This window comes from Podarcis erhardii, assembly GCF_964252035.2.
Source record: "Podarcis erhardii genome assembly, chromosome: 2".
In the NCBI taxonomy this organism is placed as follows: Eukaryota; Metazoa; Chordata; class Lepidosauria; order Squamata; family Lacertidae; genus Podarcis; species Podarcis erhardii.
In genome coordinates this window covers 84933572-84951522 of record NC_138498.1, presented here as the reverse complement: position 1 = coordinate 84951522, position 17951 = coordinate 84933572, and the positions used below count along the sequence as shown (strand labels likewise).

General features: G+C 47.0%; 1 protein-coding gene across 2 annotated transcripts in view; it reads right to left on the bottom strand.

Annotated features, from left to right (window-relative positions):
• Positions 1-17655, bottom strand: part of NCKIPSD (NCK interacting protein with SH3 domain) — a 96285-nt gene extending 78630 nt beyond the window's left edge. Inside the window, exon 1 of one of the 2 annotated variants that reach the window (XM_081851001.1) lies at positions 17348-17655. In XM_081851001.1, the coding sequence (XP_081707127.1) occupies positions 17348-17518 (171 nt within the window). In that variant the 5' untranslated portion in view covers positions 17519-17655. The remainder of the gene's footprint in view (positions 1-17347) is intronic. The other variant, XM_081851002.1, reaches the window with a different exon arrangement.
• Positions 17656-17951: the final 296 nt, after the last annotated feature.

The window sequence follows — 17951 nt, the reverse complement described above, 5'->3', positions numbered from 1 at the left end:
ATCTGGGGAACCAGGTTCGCTTCCCCGCTCCTCCACATGCAGCTGCTGGGTGACCTTGGGCCAGTCATATTCTTTGAAGTCTCTCACCCCCACTCACCTCACAGAGTGTTTGTTGTGGGGGAGGAAGGGAAAGGAGAATGTTAGCCGCTTTGAGACTCCTTAAAGGGAGTAAAAGGCGGGATATCAAATCCAAACTCTTCTTCTTCTGGTTTGTTGTAGTTAATACGTTTTTCTTGCTTTTAGCCAAAGACCATTACAACCACCACAGCACCCTTATTTCAAAATACAACCTCCCCCCAAAAAACCATTTCAATGCCCCCTGAAAAACTAAAAGCAATTAACAGCATAATAGCCAAATATATCAACGAGTTCAGACTAAAAATCACCATGGCAATAAACTGCCAAGATTTGTGGATTTTCCTTGAATTCTTAGGGCTGCCAAAGCACACAGGGAAGTTTCAGGTTCTGAGACAGTACAGCTCTGAATCCCAAGAAACTGGAGGGCAAACAGAGGAGGGCTGTTACTTTTCAAGTGCTGCTTGGGGCTTTTTTTTCTTTCTTTTTTTTGAAGAATCTGGCCAGTCCCTGCTGGAAACAGGATGCTAGACTAGATGGACTTTCAGTCTGACCCAGCAGGAAAAGGTACCAATTCACCTGCATTTGCCTGCACACATTCCTTTTACTTTATTTGGTTTATGAACAGAATTGCACGGTAGGGAAATTGTTAAATACCACTCCAAGTGGTATTGTGCTGTAATTTTACACCAAGGTATTGCTTGTGGTACCCCCATTCCACAATCAGTCAATACATTGTGTATCTGTAGAGTTTCCTAAGGTGGCAGAGGATGAAAGACTTGGTAATTCAGGGCAACCTTTCAAACCTTTGTAGGGCTAGCCCTGTAATCTGTAGGAAGAAGACAGGAACTGCAAGTCATAGGGATGTTGCCCTTACCATTGCCTGCAATTAAGACACTACTGCAGTTGTAGTAGCTTTCTCCCAGTGGAAGTCATTGGTGGGAGCAGTTTGTGTATCAAGCGTTTCTGGATACACCCTGTCTGAAATGGCAGAGAAACTCTGGCAACAACTCTAGAGGCAGAGAACCGTGGAAATGCATCTGTTGCTCAGAAATGTGGGGCAACAGCCCTCTACAGCCACTGCAATGAATGCCACATGCAAAGGCACAGCAGGTCATCTGGCTGCAGAGGCTTGTGAAGCCCTGTGGCGCCTCTTAAGTGCCAGTCATCATGGCATTGCTTACAAAGGCACAGGGCTCTGCAGATGCTGAAAATCAGCTGATCACCAGTGTCTGTGTGGGCAAAGGAAAGCAGGACAACTGATCGTCATTGTAACGTCAGAGAATTGACAGGTGGGTGGCTGTGCCCATCTGTGTCAAAGCTGGTCCATGGAGTGGAGGAGGTGAAGAACTGGCCTAACAATCAGATCCCATGTTTCAGAAAAATTCATGGAGAACAGAACTATCAACAGGTATCAGCCAAGATGAGTCAATCAAACTTTCAGGTTCAGATACAGTATCTCTCTAAATATCAGTTGCTAGGGGGCCGAATACCCTTCATATGAACTCCAAAGCATCACCTGGCTGACAACTTTTGACAACAGGGTGCTGGACCATGTAAGTCTTTGATCTGATCCATCAAGGGTCTTCTTAAGCACCCCCCCCCAAATAGCCCAATCCTGCAGTTCAAGAGCAAGTGTGGTAGATATTTAGAGGAACTTTGGCTTGCTTGAAAACCTTGTGGCAGGCACTCTGGAACACAAAAACAAATGCTTATCTTCACAATTTTATTAAAGCAGCAGTGTTATTCCTATATATATCCTCAGCAGTATGCTGTGGGTGTGAATTTCACAGACTGCTTGTTGGCAGAGTATTTACTCTCGATTCATTGCATGCCAGGTTATTCTTGTATGAAGACAGGGAGAAAGGGAGCCTCAGCTATTCTGGCCTAGAATATTTTAGCTCCTCTGTTCATATCTCCTTTCCCAACCCTGCCACCCCAACTGTTAAACTTTCCATCAACATATTTTCAACGTTTGCTACTACATTTTGTATCATTACTTTTAACTGTAAGGAATTGAAAACTTACCAATAACCCAGGTGATGCATTTTCTGCATTCGTTCTACATTTGTTTAGTTTTTCCAAATAAGCTATTCATTTGTAAAACATATTATGATAAAGGGCTGTCACTTTCAGAAGAGCTTCCTCCAGTTCAAGCTGCTGCTTTTATCATCCTAGTAACAGGAGACCAAGGCTACACCTAGCTATCTTTTAGCTAAATATAATATGATGTCAAAATTAAATGTTTACAGGTATGGAACAACTGTGCAGAACCACGATTGAATAAAGCCTGCACTGTATCTTAAATGCCAAAATAAGAGAGACCACAGATCTGTGAATGAATCTTCCATCTTTTCAAATTTTGCTAAATAAGAGCAGCCATCAGAGCCAATCTGAACTGGGACCATGGAGCTGGGAGAGCAAGTACCAGTGGCTCCCCTAAGCAGAGAAAGGAGCCTGGGGCTGAAAGACAAAGGAAAGTAGTTGTAAGTGTGCACAGAACAAAAATGAGTGTACCTATGGAGTACTTGCTGCTTGCATGACATACAACTTAAGGTTGTGGTTCGAGGACCCGATCCCCGCATAGTGGAATGAAAACACAAGGACACGTGATAGGGCAAGAAAAGGCCACAACTTTATTGATTACAGCAAGTGAAAAGGTATTGGCTTAGGCATTGGATTACGTCAGCTGACTCCACCCCCTCAGAGAGGGGTGAGTCTAAAACAGGGGCGGTTATTCACCAGTAGGTGGAGCCTGTTGATGCTAATCCAACTATAAGCTCTCCCCTGATGTCACCGAGGGTTGTGCCATGGCCTCCCGCCACGCAGGCATCGGACAGAATACATGACGGCCGGATTCCTTTAACGGAATACCCAAAATTGAAGGCGCAGGCGATGGCCACACCTAGCCTTTCGACACACGACAACACATTATTCCAATGCCTAATCTACCCACCAATACCGCAAAAGTTGTGACGATTGCTACGAGGTAGGCGAAAAAACCAAAAAGCCTAATGCCAAATGGAAAAATTCCTACCAGGCCCCCTGGACAACCAGGGCGACCAACCTAAGGTCCATAGCAAGGCCAAAAAAACCTGAGACCCTGAGCTCTAAGGGAGTGGAGGGTGGGTGACTCGCGACGGGACGGCGAAAAGTGAGGCCGGAAGGCTGGTGCGGCAGCAATTCAGGCTGCTAAACACACCCCCTCGCAGGCACCTGGTTGGGTGCCTGCCCGTGGGCGTGGGCGCCAGCCAGGTGAGTGGGAGGCAGGGGGCTAACGCCCCCTGCTTGAGGCAGAGTCCGGCTCCCGACCACAACCACTCCCCTCTCTTGCAGGAGGAGAGTCTTTCTTCCTTTAACTTGAAATTTCCGTGATTTTTTTGTACATGTGTGAATCTGTAACAGTCTGAAGTCTTAAAACTAGAGGTTTTATAATGCTACAATTTCTTGTTTTTGAAAACAATTCACAGAATCACATGAGCCATCTTTAAAGTAGAAAGATTTAACATCACTGTGGCTTTATAAATACTTATATACTGCACTTTTATGTGTCGAAATCACTTTACATCAGCCCTGTAAAATGTAGGCCATTTTAATTATCCCCCACCTTGCCTCTTTGTTTTGCTCATCATTTGGTCCAGAAGTATAGTAGGCATACAATTTTGCAATGCAGTATTGTGCATTGGCCCAAAGGGGTGGGGTGGGGGCTAACACAGAGACCGAGTAGTTTATAACAACTTTGGAATGTAGCCCATTATTATCACAGAGTGCAGATCAAGTAAATCCATGGCAGGAATTTCAATGGCTCAAGGAATGAGTCAACCCAGAGGCTACAACTGAAGTCACAAGACAAAGTATATAGTAAGAGTAAGAGTAAAAGAGAGAGAGAAAATATGGTATGTAGAAAACACATCCACATTTTTCAACGGGAAATAGACCTGACCAAATGACATACACATGCAGCACCTCACTCCTAACACCTTCTCTCATGCAGCGACCCCTTTCCCTCCTCCCACATGTAAACACAAAGCACTGTTCTCATTCTCTCTCTCTCTCTCTCTCTCTCTCTCTCTCTCTCTCTCACACACACACACACACACACACACAACACACAAAAGCACACACTGGCCACCTACATCCCCTATGAAGCAGATGCCCATGCCAAACCTTATACACGTACTAAAAAGGACAAACCCTCAGTTTTAGAAAAATAGGATTTTCAGACTTTGTAAATGCTGGACAAACAAGATGCCTGAGCCGTGGTGCTGTTCCTATGGCTCTATAATAAGAAACAAAATATAGCACTGAGATTCAGTGATAATCACTAAATCTGACATTTAGAGAATTCTGCAGAAACTGATAAGCTTATCGAAGAAAATCTTTCATAAGTACCGTATTTTTCGCTCTATTGGACACAGTTTTTCCCCTCCAAAAATTGAGGGGAAATGTGTTTGCGTCCTATGGAGTGAATGCAGGCTTCTGCCATAGCCGCGCACAACCCCTCCAGCAGGGATCCATCCCGCTCGCTGCCTTGCCTTCTTCCATAGCTGTGCGCAACCCCTCTGGCTGGGAGAGGTTGTGTGCAGCCTGTACGCTGCTCTTTGGGGCTGGGGGGGGGATATTTTTTTCCTTGATTTCCCCCCCCCCTAAAAACTGGGTGCGCCCTATGGTCCGGTGCGCCCTATGGTGCGAAAAATACGGTATTTACTGCATTAGAGTTCCAATCCTATGAACATGAACCTGGAAGCAAGCCCACCGAACACGGTGGAATTTACTCCCGAGTAAGTATGAGCAAGTTTTTGCAGCAGGACATCAGGCCAATTCTGCACATAGCTCTTGTAGCCTCAAAGGAGGAAGGAACACCACCTGGTCTTACTCAGCTTCACCTGATCTAAGACTGTTAAATGCCTGCCTTTGCAATTTTAGCCAGAGCCACTAAGGTAGTTATTTTTGCCCTCTTTAGCACTGTAAAGCAACAAAGGTTTTAACTGCCAGCATAATAGAGCTGTCAGAACTGAACTTGATCCTCAGAGGCTTTGATTAAGGCAGGGGGATCAGAGCAAGGAAGAAGCTACAAACCTTGCTATAATCCATGGGCAATGCCTTTGTTTCCTCTAAAGAGAAGACTCGAAATTAGACTAATAAACTAGGAGAACAGCTCCTTTTAAAATTGGCATTGCAGTGGTACCTCCTTTGTCACAAAAATCCTCTAGTCCACTGAGAGAGGGAGTATTAGCTCCATTGTACATGGCTTAAAATAACCCAGTATTAATCACACTAGAGAGTGAACCTAGGCAATTAAAAATCCTATTCCCAGACTGGAAGAAGTGTCCAATCAAAAGCAACAGTAGACCTTCCACACCATTTCACTGCAAATTCAAGTTTAGCACACTGAGAATACAACTGTAGAAATCTTGTCACCAGAGTAAGCAGAAATGGGTTGGGGTAGGGAGCACACAGTCCCATGGCTAGCATTTTGTAGTTGCATTCTCAGTGTGCAGTGCAATCCTGTCCACTTCTACTCAGAGGTCAGTCCAATAAAGGCCCAAGGTACTCTGAGGTGCACAGGTACAGTCCAAGACTTACAGTAGCATGCTTTATGCTAAATAGGTTCCCTTTTAACCATGGGTTGCAAACCAGGTTCATGTCTTGGTTTCAATCTCTGCTTACAGAGGGAACTCCAGTAGCATTAACCACGAATAAGGTTAGTGCAAGATTAACCCTTGAACTTGGTCAATACTGTTGGGGGAAGGACAAGAGAACTCACACAAGGAAGGATACAATGCTAAAGACTGGAAGCAGCGTTCAAGCAGCAAACCAGCCTGAGCGCGTGAACACAGGCCGTTCCAATGAGAACTCACTGAAAGCAGGAAGCCACCTAAACAGAATGGCTTGTATTTTTTTAGACTTGTGCACTTCCTTAACTCCTAGAAGGAGAAACCACTTTTGTCCAGGAGGCCGACCCTCTGTGGGCCACCTCTGACAGGTGGGTGGGGTCTGCCCACCTGCCAATCCCCTGGCTTAAGGTGGACCTGATCCCTGCCAAAAGCAATGGGGTGTGGAAGAGATGCATTCAGCACTGAATTTAAGCAGTGACAACTGCAAGCCCTGCTGCCAAAGAACAACTGGGAGGGCACAGCTGCTGAGAGTGTCATCCCAGTTGTCCCTTTGCAGTGAAGCATGCACTCAGTTCTTTTAAAATTTAGCACCAAATGCAAGTCCCACTGCTTTCAGCAGGGATTGGATCCAGCACCAAATGAAGCCTCACTGCAAAAGAACATTTGGGAGCACAGTTGTTCCTTGACCACCACGGAAGGGATGGAAAGAAGCATGGGGAGGCTTCAAAGTGCAGAGAGGGAGACACAGTTCCAACAGAATATTTACTGTTTCTCCTTGCTGAGCAAGGCACATTCCAACAAAGTAATCTTGCTCCAGCCAAGGAGCAACAGGCAGCCCATTTTCTTTGAAGTCCCCCAGTTACCTGCCGCACACCTGATTTCAGGTGTAGGGCAAGCAGTTGTGGTTTCCTGGCAGGTCAAGTCTGGCCTGTGAACTGGAGGTTCCCCACTCCTGAACTGCTTCTTCTGTTGGCCATTACCCTTAACCTCCTGCCCTGACTCATCTGCTGTGTTCTCATTGCTCTGTCCTCACCACTCATCCTTTCTACAATCAGCTGCGTGGAATGCTCAGAGTTTGACATGAAATAAAAGTCTGAATTAACCTGCCACAATGAAAATCCACAGTGCTCAAAAGACAGATCTGATTCATCCATTGGTCCATGGCTGTCTTGCTGTTGACATATACAGCCCTAAACAACTTCAGGCCAGGGTACCTGAAAGACTGCCTGCCCATAGATAGATCACTTCAATCATATGAGATCCTACTTGTAGCAACAAGTCCTGTGGGCTCTTGTGCCCTTGCATTTTGAAATGCTCTTCCTTCTGCCATACTTCTGTTATGTTTTACAGATCTTTAAAAGACATATTTCTTTTCCCACGCTTTCCCTGACCACTGCATTTGGTTGCTGAAGCTGGACCCCTGTACCTGACAACTGTGACTTGTGTTTTATCCATTGTTACAATGAGGTGGGATGCGTGGTTTTATACTGTTCTATATTCTGAGTTTTGTATGCCACTTAAAAGATCTTTTGTGATATTAAGCTGGTAACAAGTGCTCTTAAATAAAGCCGCAGCAAGGGAGCAGTTACATGTAGCAAAACATATGTAAGAGAAGCTCTCTACATGGTTCATATAGATTAGCCATGTCAATGCAACCCCCCCCCCAATATTTATTTATTTATTTATTTATTTATTTATTTATTTATTTATTTATGCTGGAATTGCACTGGCATGGCTGGAATCCATCCAACCTGCCTGATGAGCTGCTCGTTGTCATGTTGAGTTCTACCCATGTAGCTGTGCTGCAACTGGTTACCCATGTGCCTGCTTGCACGTATGAGGATTTCAAAACAGATTAATATTTCACAGACCATTTCCCGCAACTGAATAAACAGGCTACAGTGACAGCTGAGCCAGTCTTTTCCTCATCTCACTCTCAGAGACAGAAGACAACAGTCCTACAGTAACAGATAATAAATTGTTGTTGTTTTTTGTCATGATTTCAACTGCAGAGATAGAGGCAATATTGTTCTCACTTTCGTCTTTGATGACAAAGATCCTGTACAGATATGGTGCAATCCAAACCCTTATGGCCTAAAAGCTGAAACTTGGAAGAGATCCAGATTCCCATTAAGTGATTACATGTTTTACTATTAAGATAATGTATGGACTGTTTAACCTAGCCATAAGGCCATCATTTGTTACATTGGGCTTTCTTTCCTATTCAGCAACTATTCACTTCCTTGACACACAGAATAAATCCCTTTCTCCTGAGAAAGCTTTTAAATTGATTTTTTTTTATTACTCCATATAAAACTTCACTCTTCTATCTACAATAAATTATTATTTGCCTCAGATGAAAGCTTCCATTGTAGCCACCACACTTTTTTTGCTGTTCGCAACCTATTTAAGTATCACTCTTACACTCTTGAGATCTTCCAACAACTGGCATCCTCCTGTTTAGTCAGACACTGTGAAGTTCATAGGCTGGTTTTCCTACCACAACATCTGCTTTGCATTAAACTATTGGCAGCACTTACTAGGGACTCTCAAGTAACTCCAAGCAATTAACCAGATGATGCTGTCAGGTGCGCTTCTCAAACCTCTCAGCTGTAGCACCTGTTCGAGTCATTGTTCCCTACAGTGTAGCTGACCTCAGATCCTGTATCCAAAACTCTAGACACTAAAGGCTTGCTTACATTAAACTCTCCCATTATCGTTGCAGCTGAGTAAGAAGCAGTTTACCAGATCTTTGTGGTGTTGACACAACTTCATGGAAGCTGCTGTCCCGTCCCGTCCCCATGCGAGGAAAAACGCTATGGATGCAAATTCAAACAAATTCTGTGCCCAAGAACTTAAAATCTGCATCATGAATTTAAACATATTTCCTAGAAGCACGGCTGGCTTAAAAGGACCTTTCATTTACCACTATGTCCCTTTCTACATCTGTGTTCAAAATTACAATGAATATAATAGCCACGCAGTCAGGAAACGAGCTCAAGGTGACTCAAGCCACAATTTCAAGGGGAAGGCAAAAAAAGAAAGCCCAGGATCACTGCTAGCTTCTTCGGTTCAAATATGTTGTGACAAATCCTGAACATGAGAAAAACAATTCACCAAAGTAAAACTGAATTGGACTCTTGCATGAATTAATCTGGCATTTCTTACTGAAGAGAAAGATTGTAGGGGATAAGGCAAGAGAAAAGATGGATTTGGACATCTGTTCCAGGTAACCTGTAGGGACAGGAATCAGTAGGTTCACTGGGTACTAAGCCTCACCAAGTATGCACTTCCAGCTGAAATCAACCACCCTTTGGTGTTCTAGGTTTCACCAGATATGGCCCTCAAATTCTCAAGCTGCTCTTTACAACCAGGTCAACAGTGAAACCCTAGATGTGCCCCATTTTGCACTGAAGCACTATGAATTCTGTAGTTCCACAGAACAAAAATAGCTTGGCATACCACTAAGCTGGAGAAAACTCACACGGCCTGGCAGAACGTTTTCTAAAACAAAGCTAGTTGTGCATTTTGCCTCTTGAAGCCAAGATGTGACGGAAGAACTCAAAGGAAACATGCAGGTGGCATTAACAGGTGTAATGCCTTAATTTAAGTCAGAGATCCCACTTTAAATTACATTATTTCAATTGCCATGCTGTGATATCAGTTCATAACTCCCACTGGGAAGTTCCATCAGCTGAGGGAGGTTTTCTTCCGCTGACTGTAGCTCTTGCAGCATGTGGAGTTTACCTGGAACCTGACTGCATTATTAATGAAGTTCGCTGCTGGCTTACTTTTTGCAACAGTGATTCTCACTGGCACCACACATCCTCTCTCATCTCAACACACTGTCACTTATCATTTGATGCAATGTTCTTGCAGCGAGCGTGGCAACATAAATTACCTTTAAGCATCTTGCTAATTAGCATCAATGCACTTATTAAATGAGACTCAAGAACAGACAGCTCTTGAACCCTTAAGCTACTCTTTGGTACACGAATTTTCTATAAAAGATTTGGTTCATTTCCAAATATTATTACTGGCATCTTCGATCCATCAACACTTGCATCACCACCAAACTGGAAGCAATAGACGTACACTGAAAGTTAGAAAGCAGCTCAGAAATATTTGGGACAGAGGTTGCCGTCCTACAGTCACCGAGACACTGGAAACCTCCTGCTCGGATCACTGTAAACAACCAGAACACTGTCTCCTAGCAACTGAAGCCTTGGGCTCACTAGGCCTAGCTATGCTACAGCAATTTAAAAAATAAACCTTGTTTTGATTGAAAATCAATAGATGGATAACTTAGCAAATCCTTGAAATCAGTGGCTAATTATTCTACAATACAGGATGCTATGATTAGGCTAGCTAAACTCCACTGTAAGTACCTACCAGAATGAACTCATGGGAGAAATGTCTTTAGGCTGGTGTGGGGGGGAAAGTTACAACTAAATTAACAGCAAGTTACTGAACAACAAGAAGAGCTAAGTTTCTGGTGCTTGAACACAACAAAAGAGAAAATAGTGTGTTATGAAGAACAGAGCATGCGCTATAAAGGTAAAGGTCCGGGTCTGGTCCTGACCGGATGGATACTAGAATCAGCAAGGGATACCCACATGACCTGAAAGTGTTGCTGTGCAATGCAAGGTCAATGATTCATAAGACCACTGCCATCATGGATGGAGGACTTGACCTGGCATGTGTAACAGAGACTTGGTTGGATGAAGCAGATGGGCCTGTCCTTGCCGCTGCTTGTCCACCAGGTTTCTCTTACGCACAGCAACCCAGGTCATGTGGGCGGGGAGGAGGGGTTGCAGTGATTTTTAGGAAGTCATTAGTTTGCACCAGGCATCCTATTGGGAAGACCCAGTTTTCCGAGTACATGTTCTGGAAGTTGGGCAATAGGGGCAGTACAGGATTCCTTTTGGTATACCGACCTCCCCGCTGCACCAAGGATTCCCTGCCCGAGCTGCTTCAGGTCGTGGCAGATGTTCTCCTGGAGACACCTAGCTTGGTCGTCCTAGGGGATTTTAACATCCATGCCGACACGACCTTACAAGGAGCCGCTCGGGACTTCGTGGAAAGCATGGCCTCCATGGGGCTGTCCCTGAATAAGTTTGGCCCAACCCATAGCCGCGGACATGCCTTGGACCTGGTGTTTACCTCTATGGATGTTGGTGATCTGACACTAAATAAAAGTGAAACGAAAGAAGTGCCATGGTCAGATCACTTCCTAGTGCAACTGGACTTCTCTATGACCCATCCCCTCTGCAGGGAGGTGGGACCAATCAGGATGGTCCGCCCCAGCCACTTAATGGATCCAAATGGTTTCCAGAGAGTGGTAGGGGATGCTTTATCCCATGTTGATGGCCTTTCAGCTGATTCCCTGGTGGCCCGCTGGAATGTGGAGTTAACCAGGGCTATTGACTGTTTGGCTCCGAAGCGCCCTCTCCGATTGCATGGAGCCCGGACAGCCCTGTGGTTTTCCATGGATCTGAGGGCAATGAAACAATTGTTGAGAAGGCTAGAGCGCCGGTGGCGGATAACTCATTCCAAATCTGACCGGACACAGGTTAGAGCTCAACGTCGAGCCTACCAAGTGGCGATAGCGAAAGTGAAGAAGAATTTCTTCACTGCTTCTATTGCATCTGCAGAAAACAGCAGCAGGAGACTTTTTCAGGTGGTTCACAATTTAGCGGAACCACCTGCAACATTGGGGCCCAGTACGGGCCACATGATCTCCTGCAATGATTTTGCAAAGTTTTTTGCAAATAAAATCGCTCAGATTCGGGAAGAAGTAGACTCCACCGTGGGAGCAGGGCCGGGGCGGGAGAGTGCTAGAGTTTTGTCTAGTCAAGTTGCGTGGGATCAATTCCAATCTGTTACCTCCGAGGATGTAGACAGGCTGCTTGGATGAGTGGAACCAACCACCTGTCTCCTGGATCCTTGCCCATCCTGGCTTATAAAAGCTAGCTGGGAAGGACTGGGCGATGGGCTTCGTGGGGTGGTGAATGCTTCCCTCCGCGAGGGAGCCTTCCCAGACCCGCTGAAAGAGGCGGTTATTAAACCGCTTCTTAAAAAACCATCTTTAGATGCAGCCACGATGGCCAACTATCACCCAGTCTCAAATCTTCCATTCTTGGGCAAGGTGATTGAGCGAGTGGTTGCTGAACAACTCCAGGCACGCCTGGAAGAAGCGGACCATTTGGATCCCGTCCAGTCAGGATTCAGGCCTCATCATGGGACTGAAACTGCCTTGGTCGCACTGGTTGATGATCTCCGGTGGGCTAGGGACAAAGGTGAGAGCTGTTTCCTAGTTCTGCTGGATCTCTCAGCGGTGTTTGATACCATCGACCATAACATCCTTCTGGACCGTCTTGAGGGGCTGGGAGCTGGGGGCACTGTCATACCGTGGTTCCGCTCCTTCTTCCTGGGCCGTGTTCAGAAAGTGGTGGTGGGGGATGAGTGTTCAGACCCCTGGGCTCTCACTTGTGGGGTGCCTCAGGATTCTGTCCTCTCCCCCATGCTTTTCAACATTTACATGCAGCCGCTGGGAGAGATCATCAGGAGGTTTGGGCTTGGTGTTCATCAGTATGCGGATGATACCCAGCTCTACCTCTCTTTTAAATCAGAACCAGTGAAGGCGGTGAAGGTCCTGTGTGAGTGCCTGGAGGCGGTTGGAGGATGGATGGCGGCTAACAGATTGAAGTTGAATCCTGACAAGATAGAAGTACTGTTTTTGGGGGACAGGGGGCGGGCAGGTGTGGAGGATTCCCTGGTCCTGAATGGGGTAACTGTGCCCCTGAAGGACCAGGTGCACAGCCTGGGAGTCATTTTGGACTCACAGCTGTCCATGGAGGCACAGGTCAAATCTGTGTCCAGGGCAGCTGTTTACCAGCTCCATCTGGTACGTAGGCTGAGACCCTATCTGCCTGCGGACTGTCTCGCCAGAGTGGTGCATGCTCTGGTTATCTCCCGCTTGGACTACTGCAATGCACTCTACGTGGGGCTACCTTTGAAGGTGACTCGGAAACTACAACTAATCCAAAATGCGGCAGCTAGACTGGTGACTGGGAGCAGCCGCCGAGACCATATAACACCGGTCTTGAAAGACCTACATTGGCTCCCAGTACGTTTCTGAGCACAATTCAAAGTGTTGGTGCTGACCTTTAAAGCCCTAAACGGCCTTGGTCCAGTATACCTGAAGGAGCGTCTCCACCCCCATCGTTCTGCCCGGACGCTGAGGTCCAGCGCCAAGGGCCTTCTGGCGGTTCCCTCATTGCGAGAAGCAAAGCTACAGGGAACCAGGCAGAGGGCCTTCTCGGTAGTGGCACCCGCCCTGTGGAACGCCCTCCCATCAGTTGTCAAAGCGATAAACAACTACCTGACATTCAGAAGACATCTTAAGGCAGCCCTGTTCAGGGAAGTTTTTAACGTGTGATATTTTAGTGTATTTTTGGTTTCTATGGAAGCCGCCCAGAGTGGCTGGGGAGGCCCAGCCAGATGGGCGGGGTATAAATAATAAATTATTATTATTATTATTATTATTAAGGGACCCCTGACCGTTAGGTCCAGTCGTGGACGACTCTGGGGGTTGCGGCGCTCATATCGCTTTACTGGCTGAGGGAGCCAGTCATGTGGCCAGCATGTCTGGCTAACGAGAGCAGCACCGTGCCGTTTACCTTCCTGCCGGAGCGATACCTATTTATCTACTTGCACTTTGACGTGCTTTTGAACTGCTAGGTTGGCAGGAGCAGGGACTGAGCAACGGGAGCTCACCCCATTGCGGGGGTTTGAACCGCCAACCTTCTGATTGGCAAGCCCTAGGCTCTGTGATTTAGACCACAGCACCAACCGCATCCCTGAGTATGTGCTATAGATGCTGGCAATTTAACCTGGAAAGAAACTGATCATCGAAAGCATAACTCATCAGTTGGGAGTTCACTTCTCTGGATTGCTCAAAAAGCAAATCCTCTTAAAAACCAATACAGAGTATCCCTAAACCAAAAGGGATGAGTTAGTCCACTAGTTATTTTTCTTCTGTATACAGACAAAAAGATGGCAAAAGATGGACTCAAAAATGCATTTTAAGGTGCTGGAAGAAGAAAATGCTTGCTAAATACAAGTTTGAGACACTGATCCTCAACTGTAAAAATAAAGAAGTTTTGGAGCACCCTTTCTTACTGCATGCATAGACAGGGGATAGGCTGGCATTTTGCTCCATGCTACACAAGGGCAGAGAGGAGTTTACGTCTCCCCAGGGAACTCGGCATCTCCCTATGGAAGGCGCCACATACAACTTTTTTTGTGCAGTTATTTCTAAAAATGCTTGAAGCTATTTCCAAAATGCCCTACTCCTGTTTGGCTGAATTTGGTTATTTAAAAAAAACCAATACAGTTCTCTCCCACCCTCACATCATCAATGAAGACCGCACCCCCAATGCAGTCTGATCCTTTCACAGTTTTTTTATACAAAACTGGAATTCTGGCATTGAGCTGTTTGCAGAGGTCAGTGTGGAGTCTACTGTTTTGAATGTATTCTGCTCCCTGCTCCCCTGCACACTCTCTTGCACACACTCCTATAATCATGCACCAGGCAAGGCTGAAAAAACAAATGTTTCAGGTACATTCTGACAGGACATTAAATTAATGACAGGCTCCAGACCAATATCCATTATAAAGCAGTTGCCGAAAAATATTTTATGATGAAAGCACAACTTCCCATAACCAGTCATGGTTGTCCCATTTACTTCAGAGCTCGTCACACAACATAATATAAAATGCTACCCGTGAAGTAAGGAGCATGAATTAATATGACTTACAAGTTCTAGGTCCACATCAATGTAAATAAGGAGCATGGGACAGCAGACAGGGCTGGTTTGCATCAGCTCCAACCCCACATATCCACTTTATCCAGTCCACAGAGGTGTGTGTTGGCAGGATGTGGCAGGGCCTCTAATAGGAAGGGGCAAGGCTTCACCATACTTACACTGGCCCCATTTTTCTCTTGGCAGTCAGGCAGATACTGAAGCAAAAGAGGCCTTTTCAAAAATAAGCAACTGAAACATAGGGAAGCCTGAACAGCACAAAGGCCAGTGCTTCTGATGAGTCATGGACCTGTTTTAAGACACAATTTCTTTAAAATTTGCACACTAATTAATTGCCTATATTAAGACACAAGTGTGTTCTGAACATTATAGGGCCTTGTACACATGCTGTGGGGGTTTGGGGGGGAGGGAACTGGGGGATGTTTGCATTTTCAAAAATTTGGAAGCTTTATATATGCATTAAAATATTACAATGAAATATGCTGCATGCTCCCATCATTGATAGAGGGGAGTGTTTCTCCCACTGCAAACGGCAAGTGTGAGGGAGGTTAGGACAGTGGTTGGGGTTAGAGACTTATGATCCCCTTCTTCCATGCCTGTTCCAAAAGAGGCTACCCCCCACCCCAAATATGGGGGAGGGAATCAACGGTGCAAGAGTAAACTATGTGACAAACATCACCTCTAGTTTGACTCTTAAGTAAGTAAATTATAACTATTAAGCACAAAAGCATGGTTTCTTAATGCAGCTGCTTCAGGCACAAGTTCAAGTTTCTAGCATTAGAACTAAATGCTTTAAGCCAAGCTGTGTTTGTTTCAAAGCAAATTCACATTTCAATGTTTATGCTATCCCTAGGAATTCTCCACTAAATACACCCTCACACTAGAGAGGAGGGTGTTATCACTCATCACTCTGATTCCTATTTGGGCTGAAGCAATCTGTTCTTTCACTTTCCATAATTGCTAACATGTCTGACTTGGCTATAATTACTGCCACTATTGTTACAACATTTGCTCAGGCTTAGCCGTCTGGCCCCTTCATCAGTAGTTGGACAGGCCTGTTATTAGCCTCTCTCTATTATAATCCACATTAGAAGGAGGTTTGAAACCACTGCTGCTCTCCTCTGCATTCAAGGAGTCACAGTATTCTCAGTAGACACAGAAAGCCAGCTTCAGAGATACTTTCTAAACAGCTGCCTGATTTTGTGTGTGTGTACGTACACACACACACACAAATGTATACATAAACATCAAGAAATACATGCATTAGTCGAGCTCTGAATCCTTTGTAATGGCTATCATCCAACACAGGCTCCCTTTGGGAGTAACTGCCACATAGCTTTTCCTTTTCCTTTTCAGCATTACAAATGCCTTCACATTTCATCCACATCAATACACTCGAGCTCCAATGCACTATATATTCTGCACATGGAGATCAGGTGTGAAAGACGGGTCATTGGATTTGCAAACACTAGAGATAAAGGGAAGTAGTGTGTGTTAGCTCACCCCCCCCCCCATTGATCAGTTTCTGAATACAGTATACCATGAATACCTTTGGTTGTATGCAACTCACCCTTGAACGTGCCCACATTAGAGCTTGACTTTCTGCTGTGAACGTTTGGACCAAATGCATGTATCACATCCCTTGGGCAATGAGAAGCAGGTATAGGCCAAGCATCTTAGGGTGCACCTCATCTGATATACTATCCCATCTTTCATTCTGCAACTGTTTCTCTTCCTTGCTACTTGAGCAAGACTGCATATTTTCATTTCTCCCTATGTACCAATCCCCATCAGTTTCCATCTCACATAGTGATATTTGGAAGTAACGAGAAATGCCCCCCCCCCCTTTGGCACACTAGAAGCAGATACTGATGTAAGATTGCAAAGCGTTCTTTGCAAAATATTCTTTTTATTTTTAACCATTTGCCTGGCCCAACTATAAGAAATCACAGTCAATTAAAGTGCATCGCAAGAGCAATACCAGGCCACTGAGGGACAAACCAAGGACAAACATCCGCAAAAGAGCTTTGAAGAAGACCTGAAATGGAGAGGTGCTAAGTGACACAGTCACTACTAGGAAGCACCGTAAAGTGAGGCTTCCTTTAGCAAGGAGACACTGTCTCTAGCCCAGAGTCACCTTCAAGTCTCACGAGGCTTGTCATTTGACCCCTACCCTGTCAACACACCATGTGAGACACGCCAAGCAGCCCATCTCCTCGGAGCAGGCCCTGCGCCACTTGACACATCTCAAAGCTGCACGGCATCGCCGAGACCCAGAGGCCAGCGCCGCCTAACTTTCCAGGGGAAGGTGCGCGCACCATTCTCACCGGGTGCCCAGCAGCTCTCTAAAGGCAGCAAAGCCTCCGGGGGTGGGGGACGCTCCCGCCCCTTCCTTCCACAGTCCCGAAGTGCTTCTTCTGTGCCCGGAGCTGCACCCAGGCTACATAGGCGGCACTAGGAAGCCCTGGCCAGGGGCACCTTCCTGCCCCATGGACCTGCGCAGCGACAAAAAGGTGTGCGCGGGAGAGCGAAGCAGGCGTAAACACGAGCGGCGCGCGAGGCAGATCCGGACTGGCCTCCTTCCCTCGAAGTTATGGGCTGCGCCTGGAAAACCCCCCCAGGACCAGCTGCGTGCCTGTGCTTTGCACACCTGGAAGAGGGGGGGGACACGGGCGCAAGGCCCACCCCCCACCCATGGCAGACGGGGAGCAGCAGCAGCAGGAGGAGGAAGGGGCTGGAGCCCCGCCGCGCCCCCCTCGTGGCAGCCGTCCCCGCCGCCGCCTCCCTCGCCCCCCTGCCCCCCCCCGCCGCCGCCCCCCGCCTGACCTGTAGGCGCTGCAGGTAAGAGGCCGGCACGTAGCCCGTCTCCCCGGAGCCCGCCCGGGTCACCAGCCACCAGTGCTGGTTGCTCCGCTCCAGCAGCAGGAAGGTCTCTCCGGCGCCGAAGGCCAGGGAGCTGGGCTCGGCCGAGCGGAAGCCGTACAGGGCTCGGTACATGGCGGCCGCGAAGGTGGGGCGGGGTGGGGGGGGGAAAACACACTACAGGGCAGCGGACCCGAAGGGGACCCTCCGGTCAAGTGCCAGCGCCGCCTCCTCCGCCGGCTCCCGATGCAAAACACGGCTCCCCAGGCTCCGCCCCCGCCCCGGGCTGCGTCACCCTCGCCGGCGATGTCAGCGCGCAGCCACGCCCCCTGCCGGGCTCGCGGGGCTGCGGCGCCACCTGCTGGGCTGCCGCTCTATGAGGGAGGCGGGAAGCACGGCCGGCGGCGGAAAGAGCAACAGCGCCCCAAGCGGCTGCTGCTGCTGCTCCTGCTGTTGTTATTGGGTCAAGTTGTCGTCCCTCGCCCCGCCTTGGGGGAACGTCTCCGGCGCCCTTCTATACTAAAATGCTCTCACGCTGCATTTTCCCTTATGAGAAATAGTAGCAGTA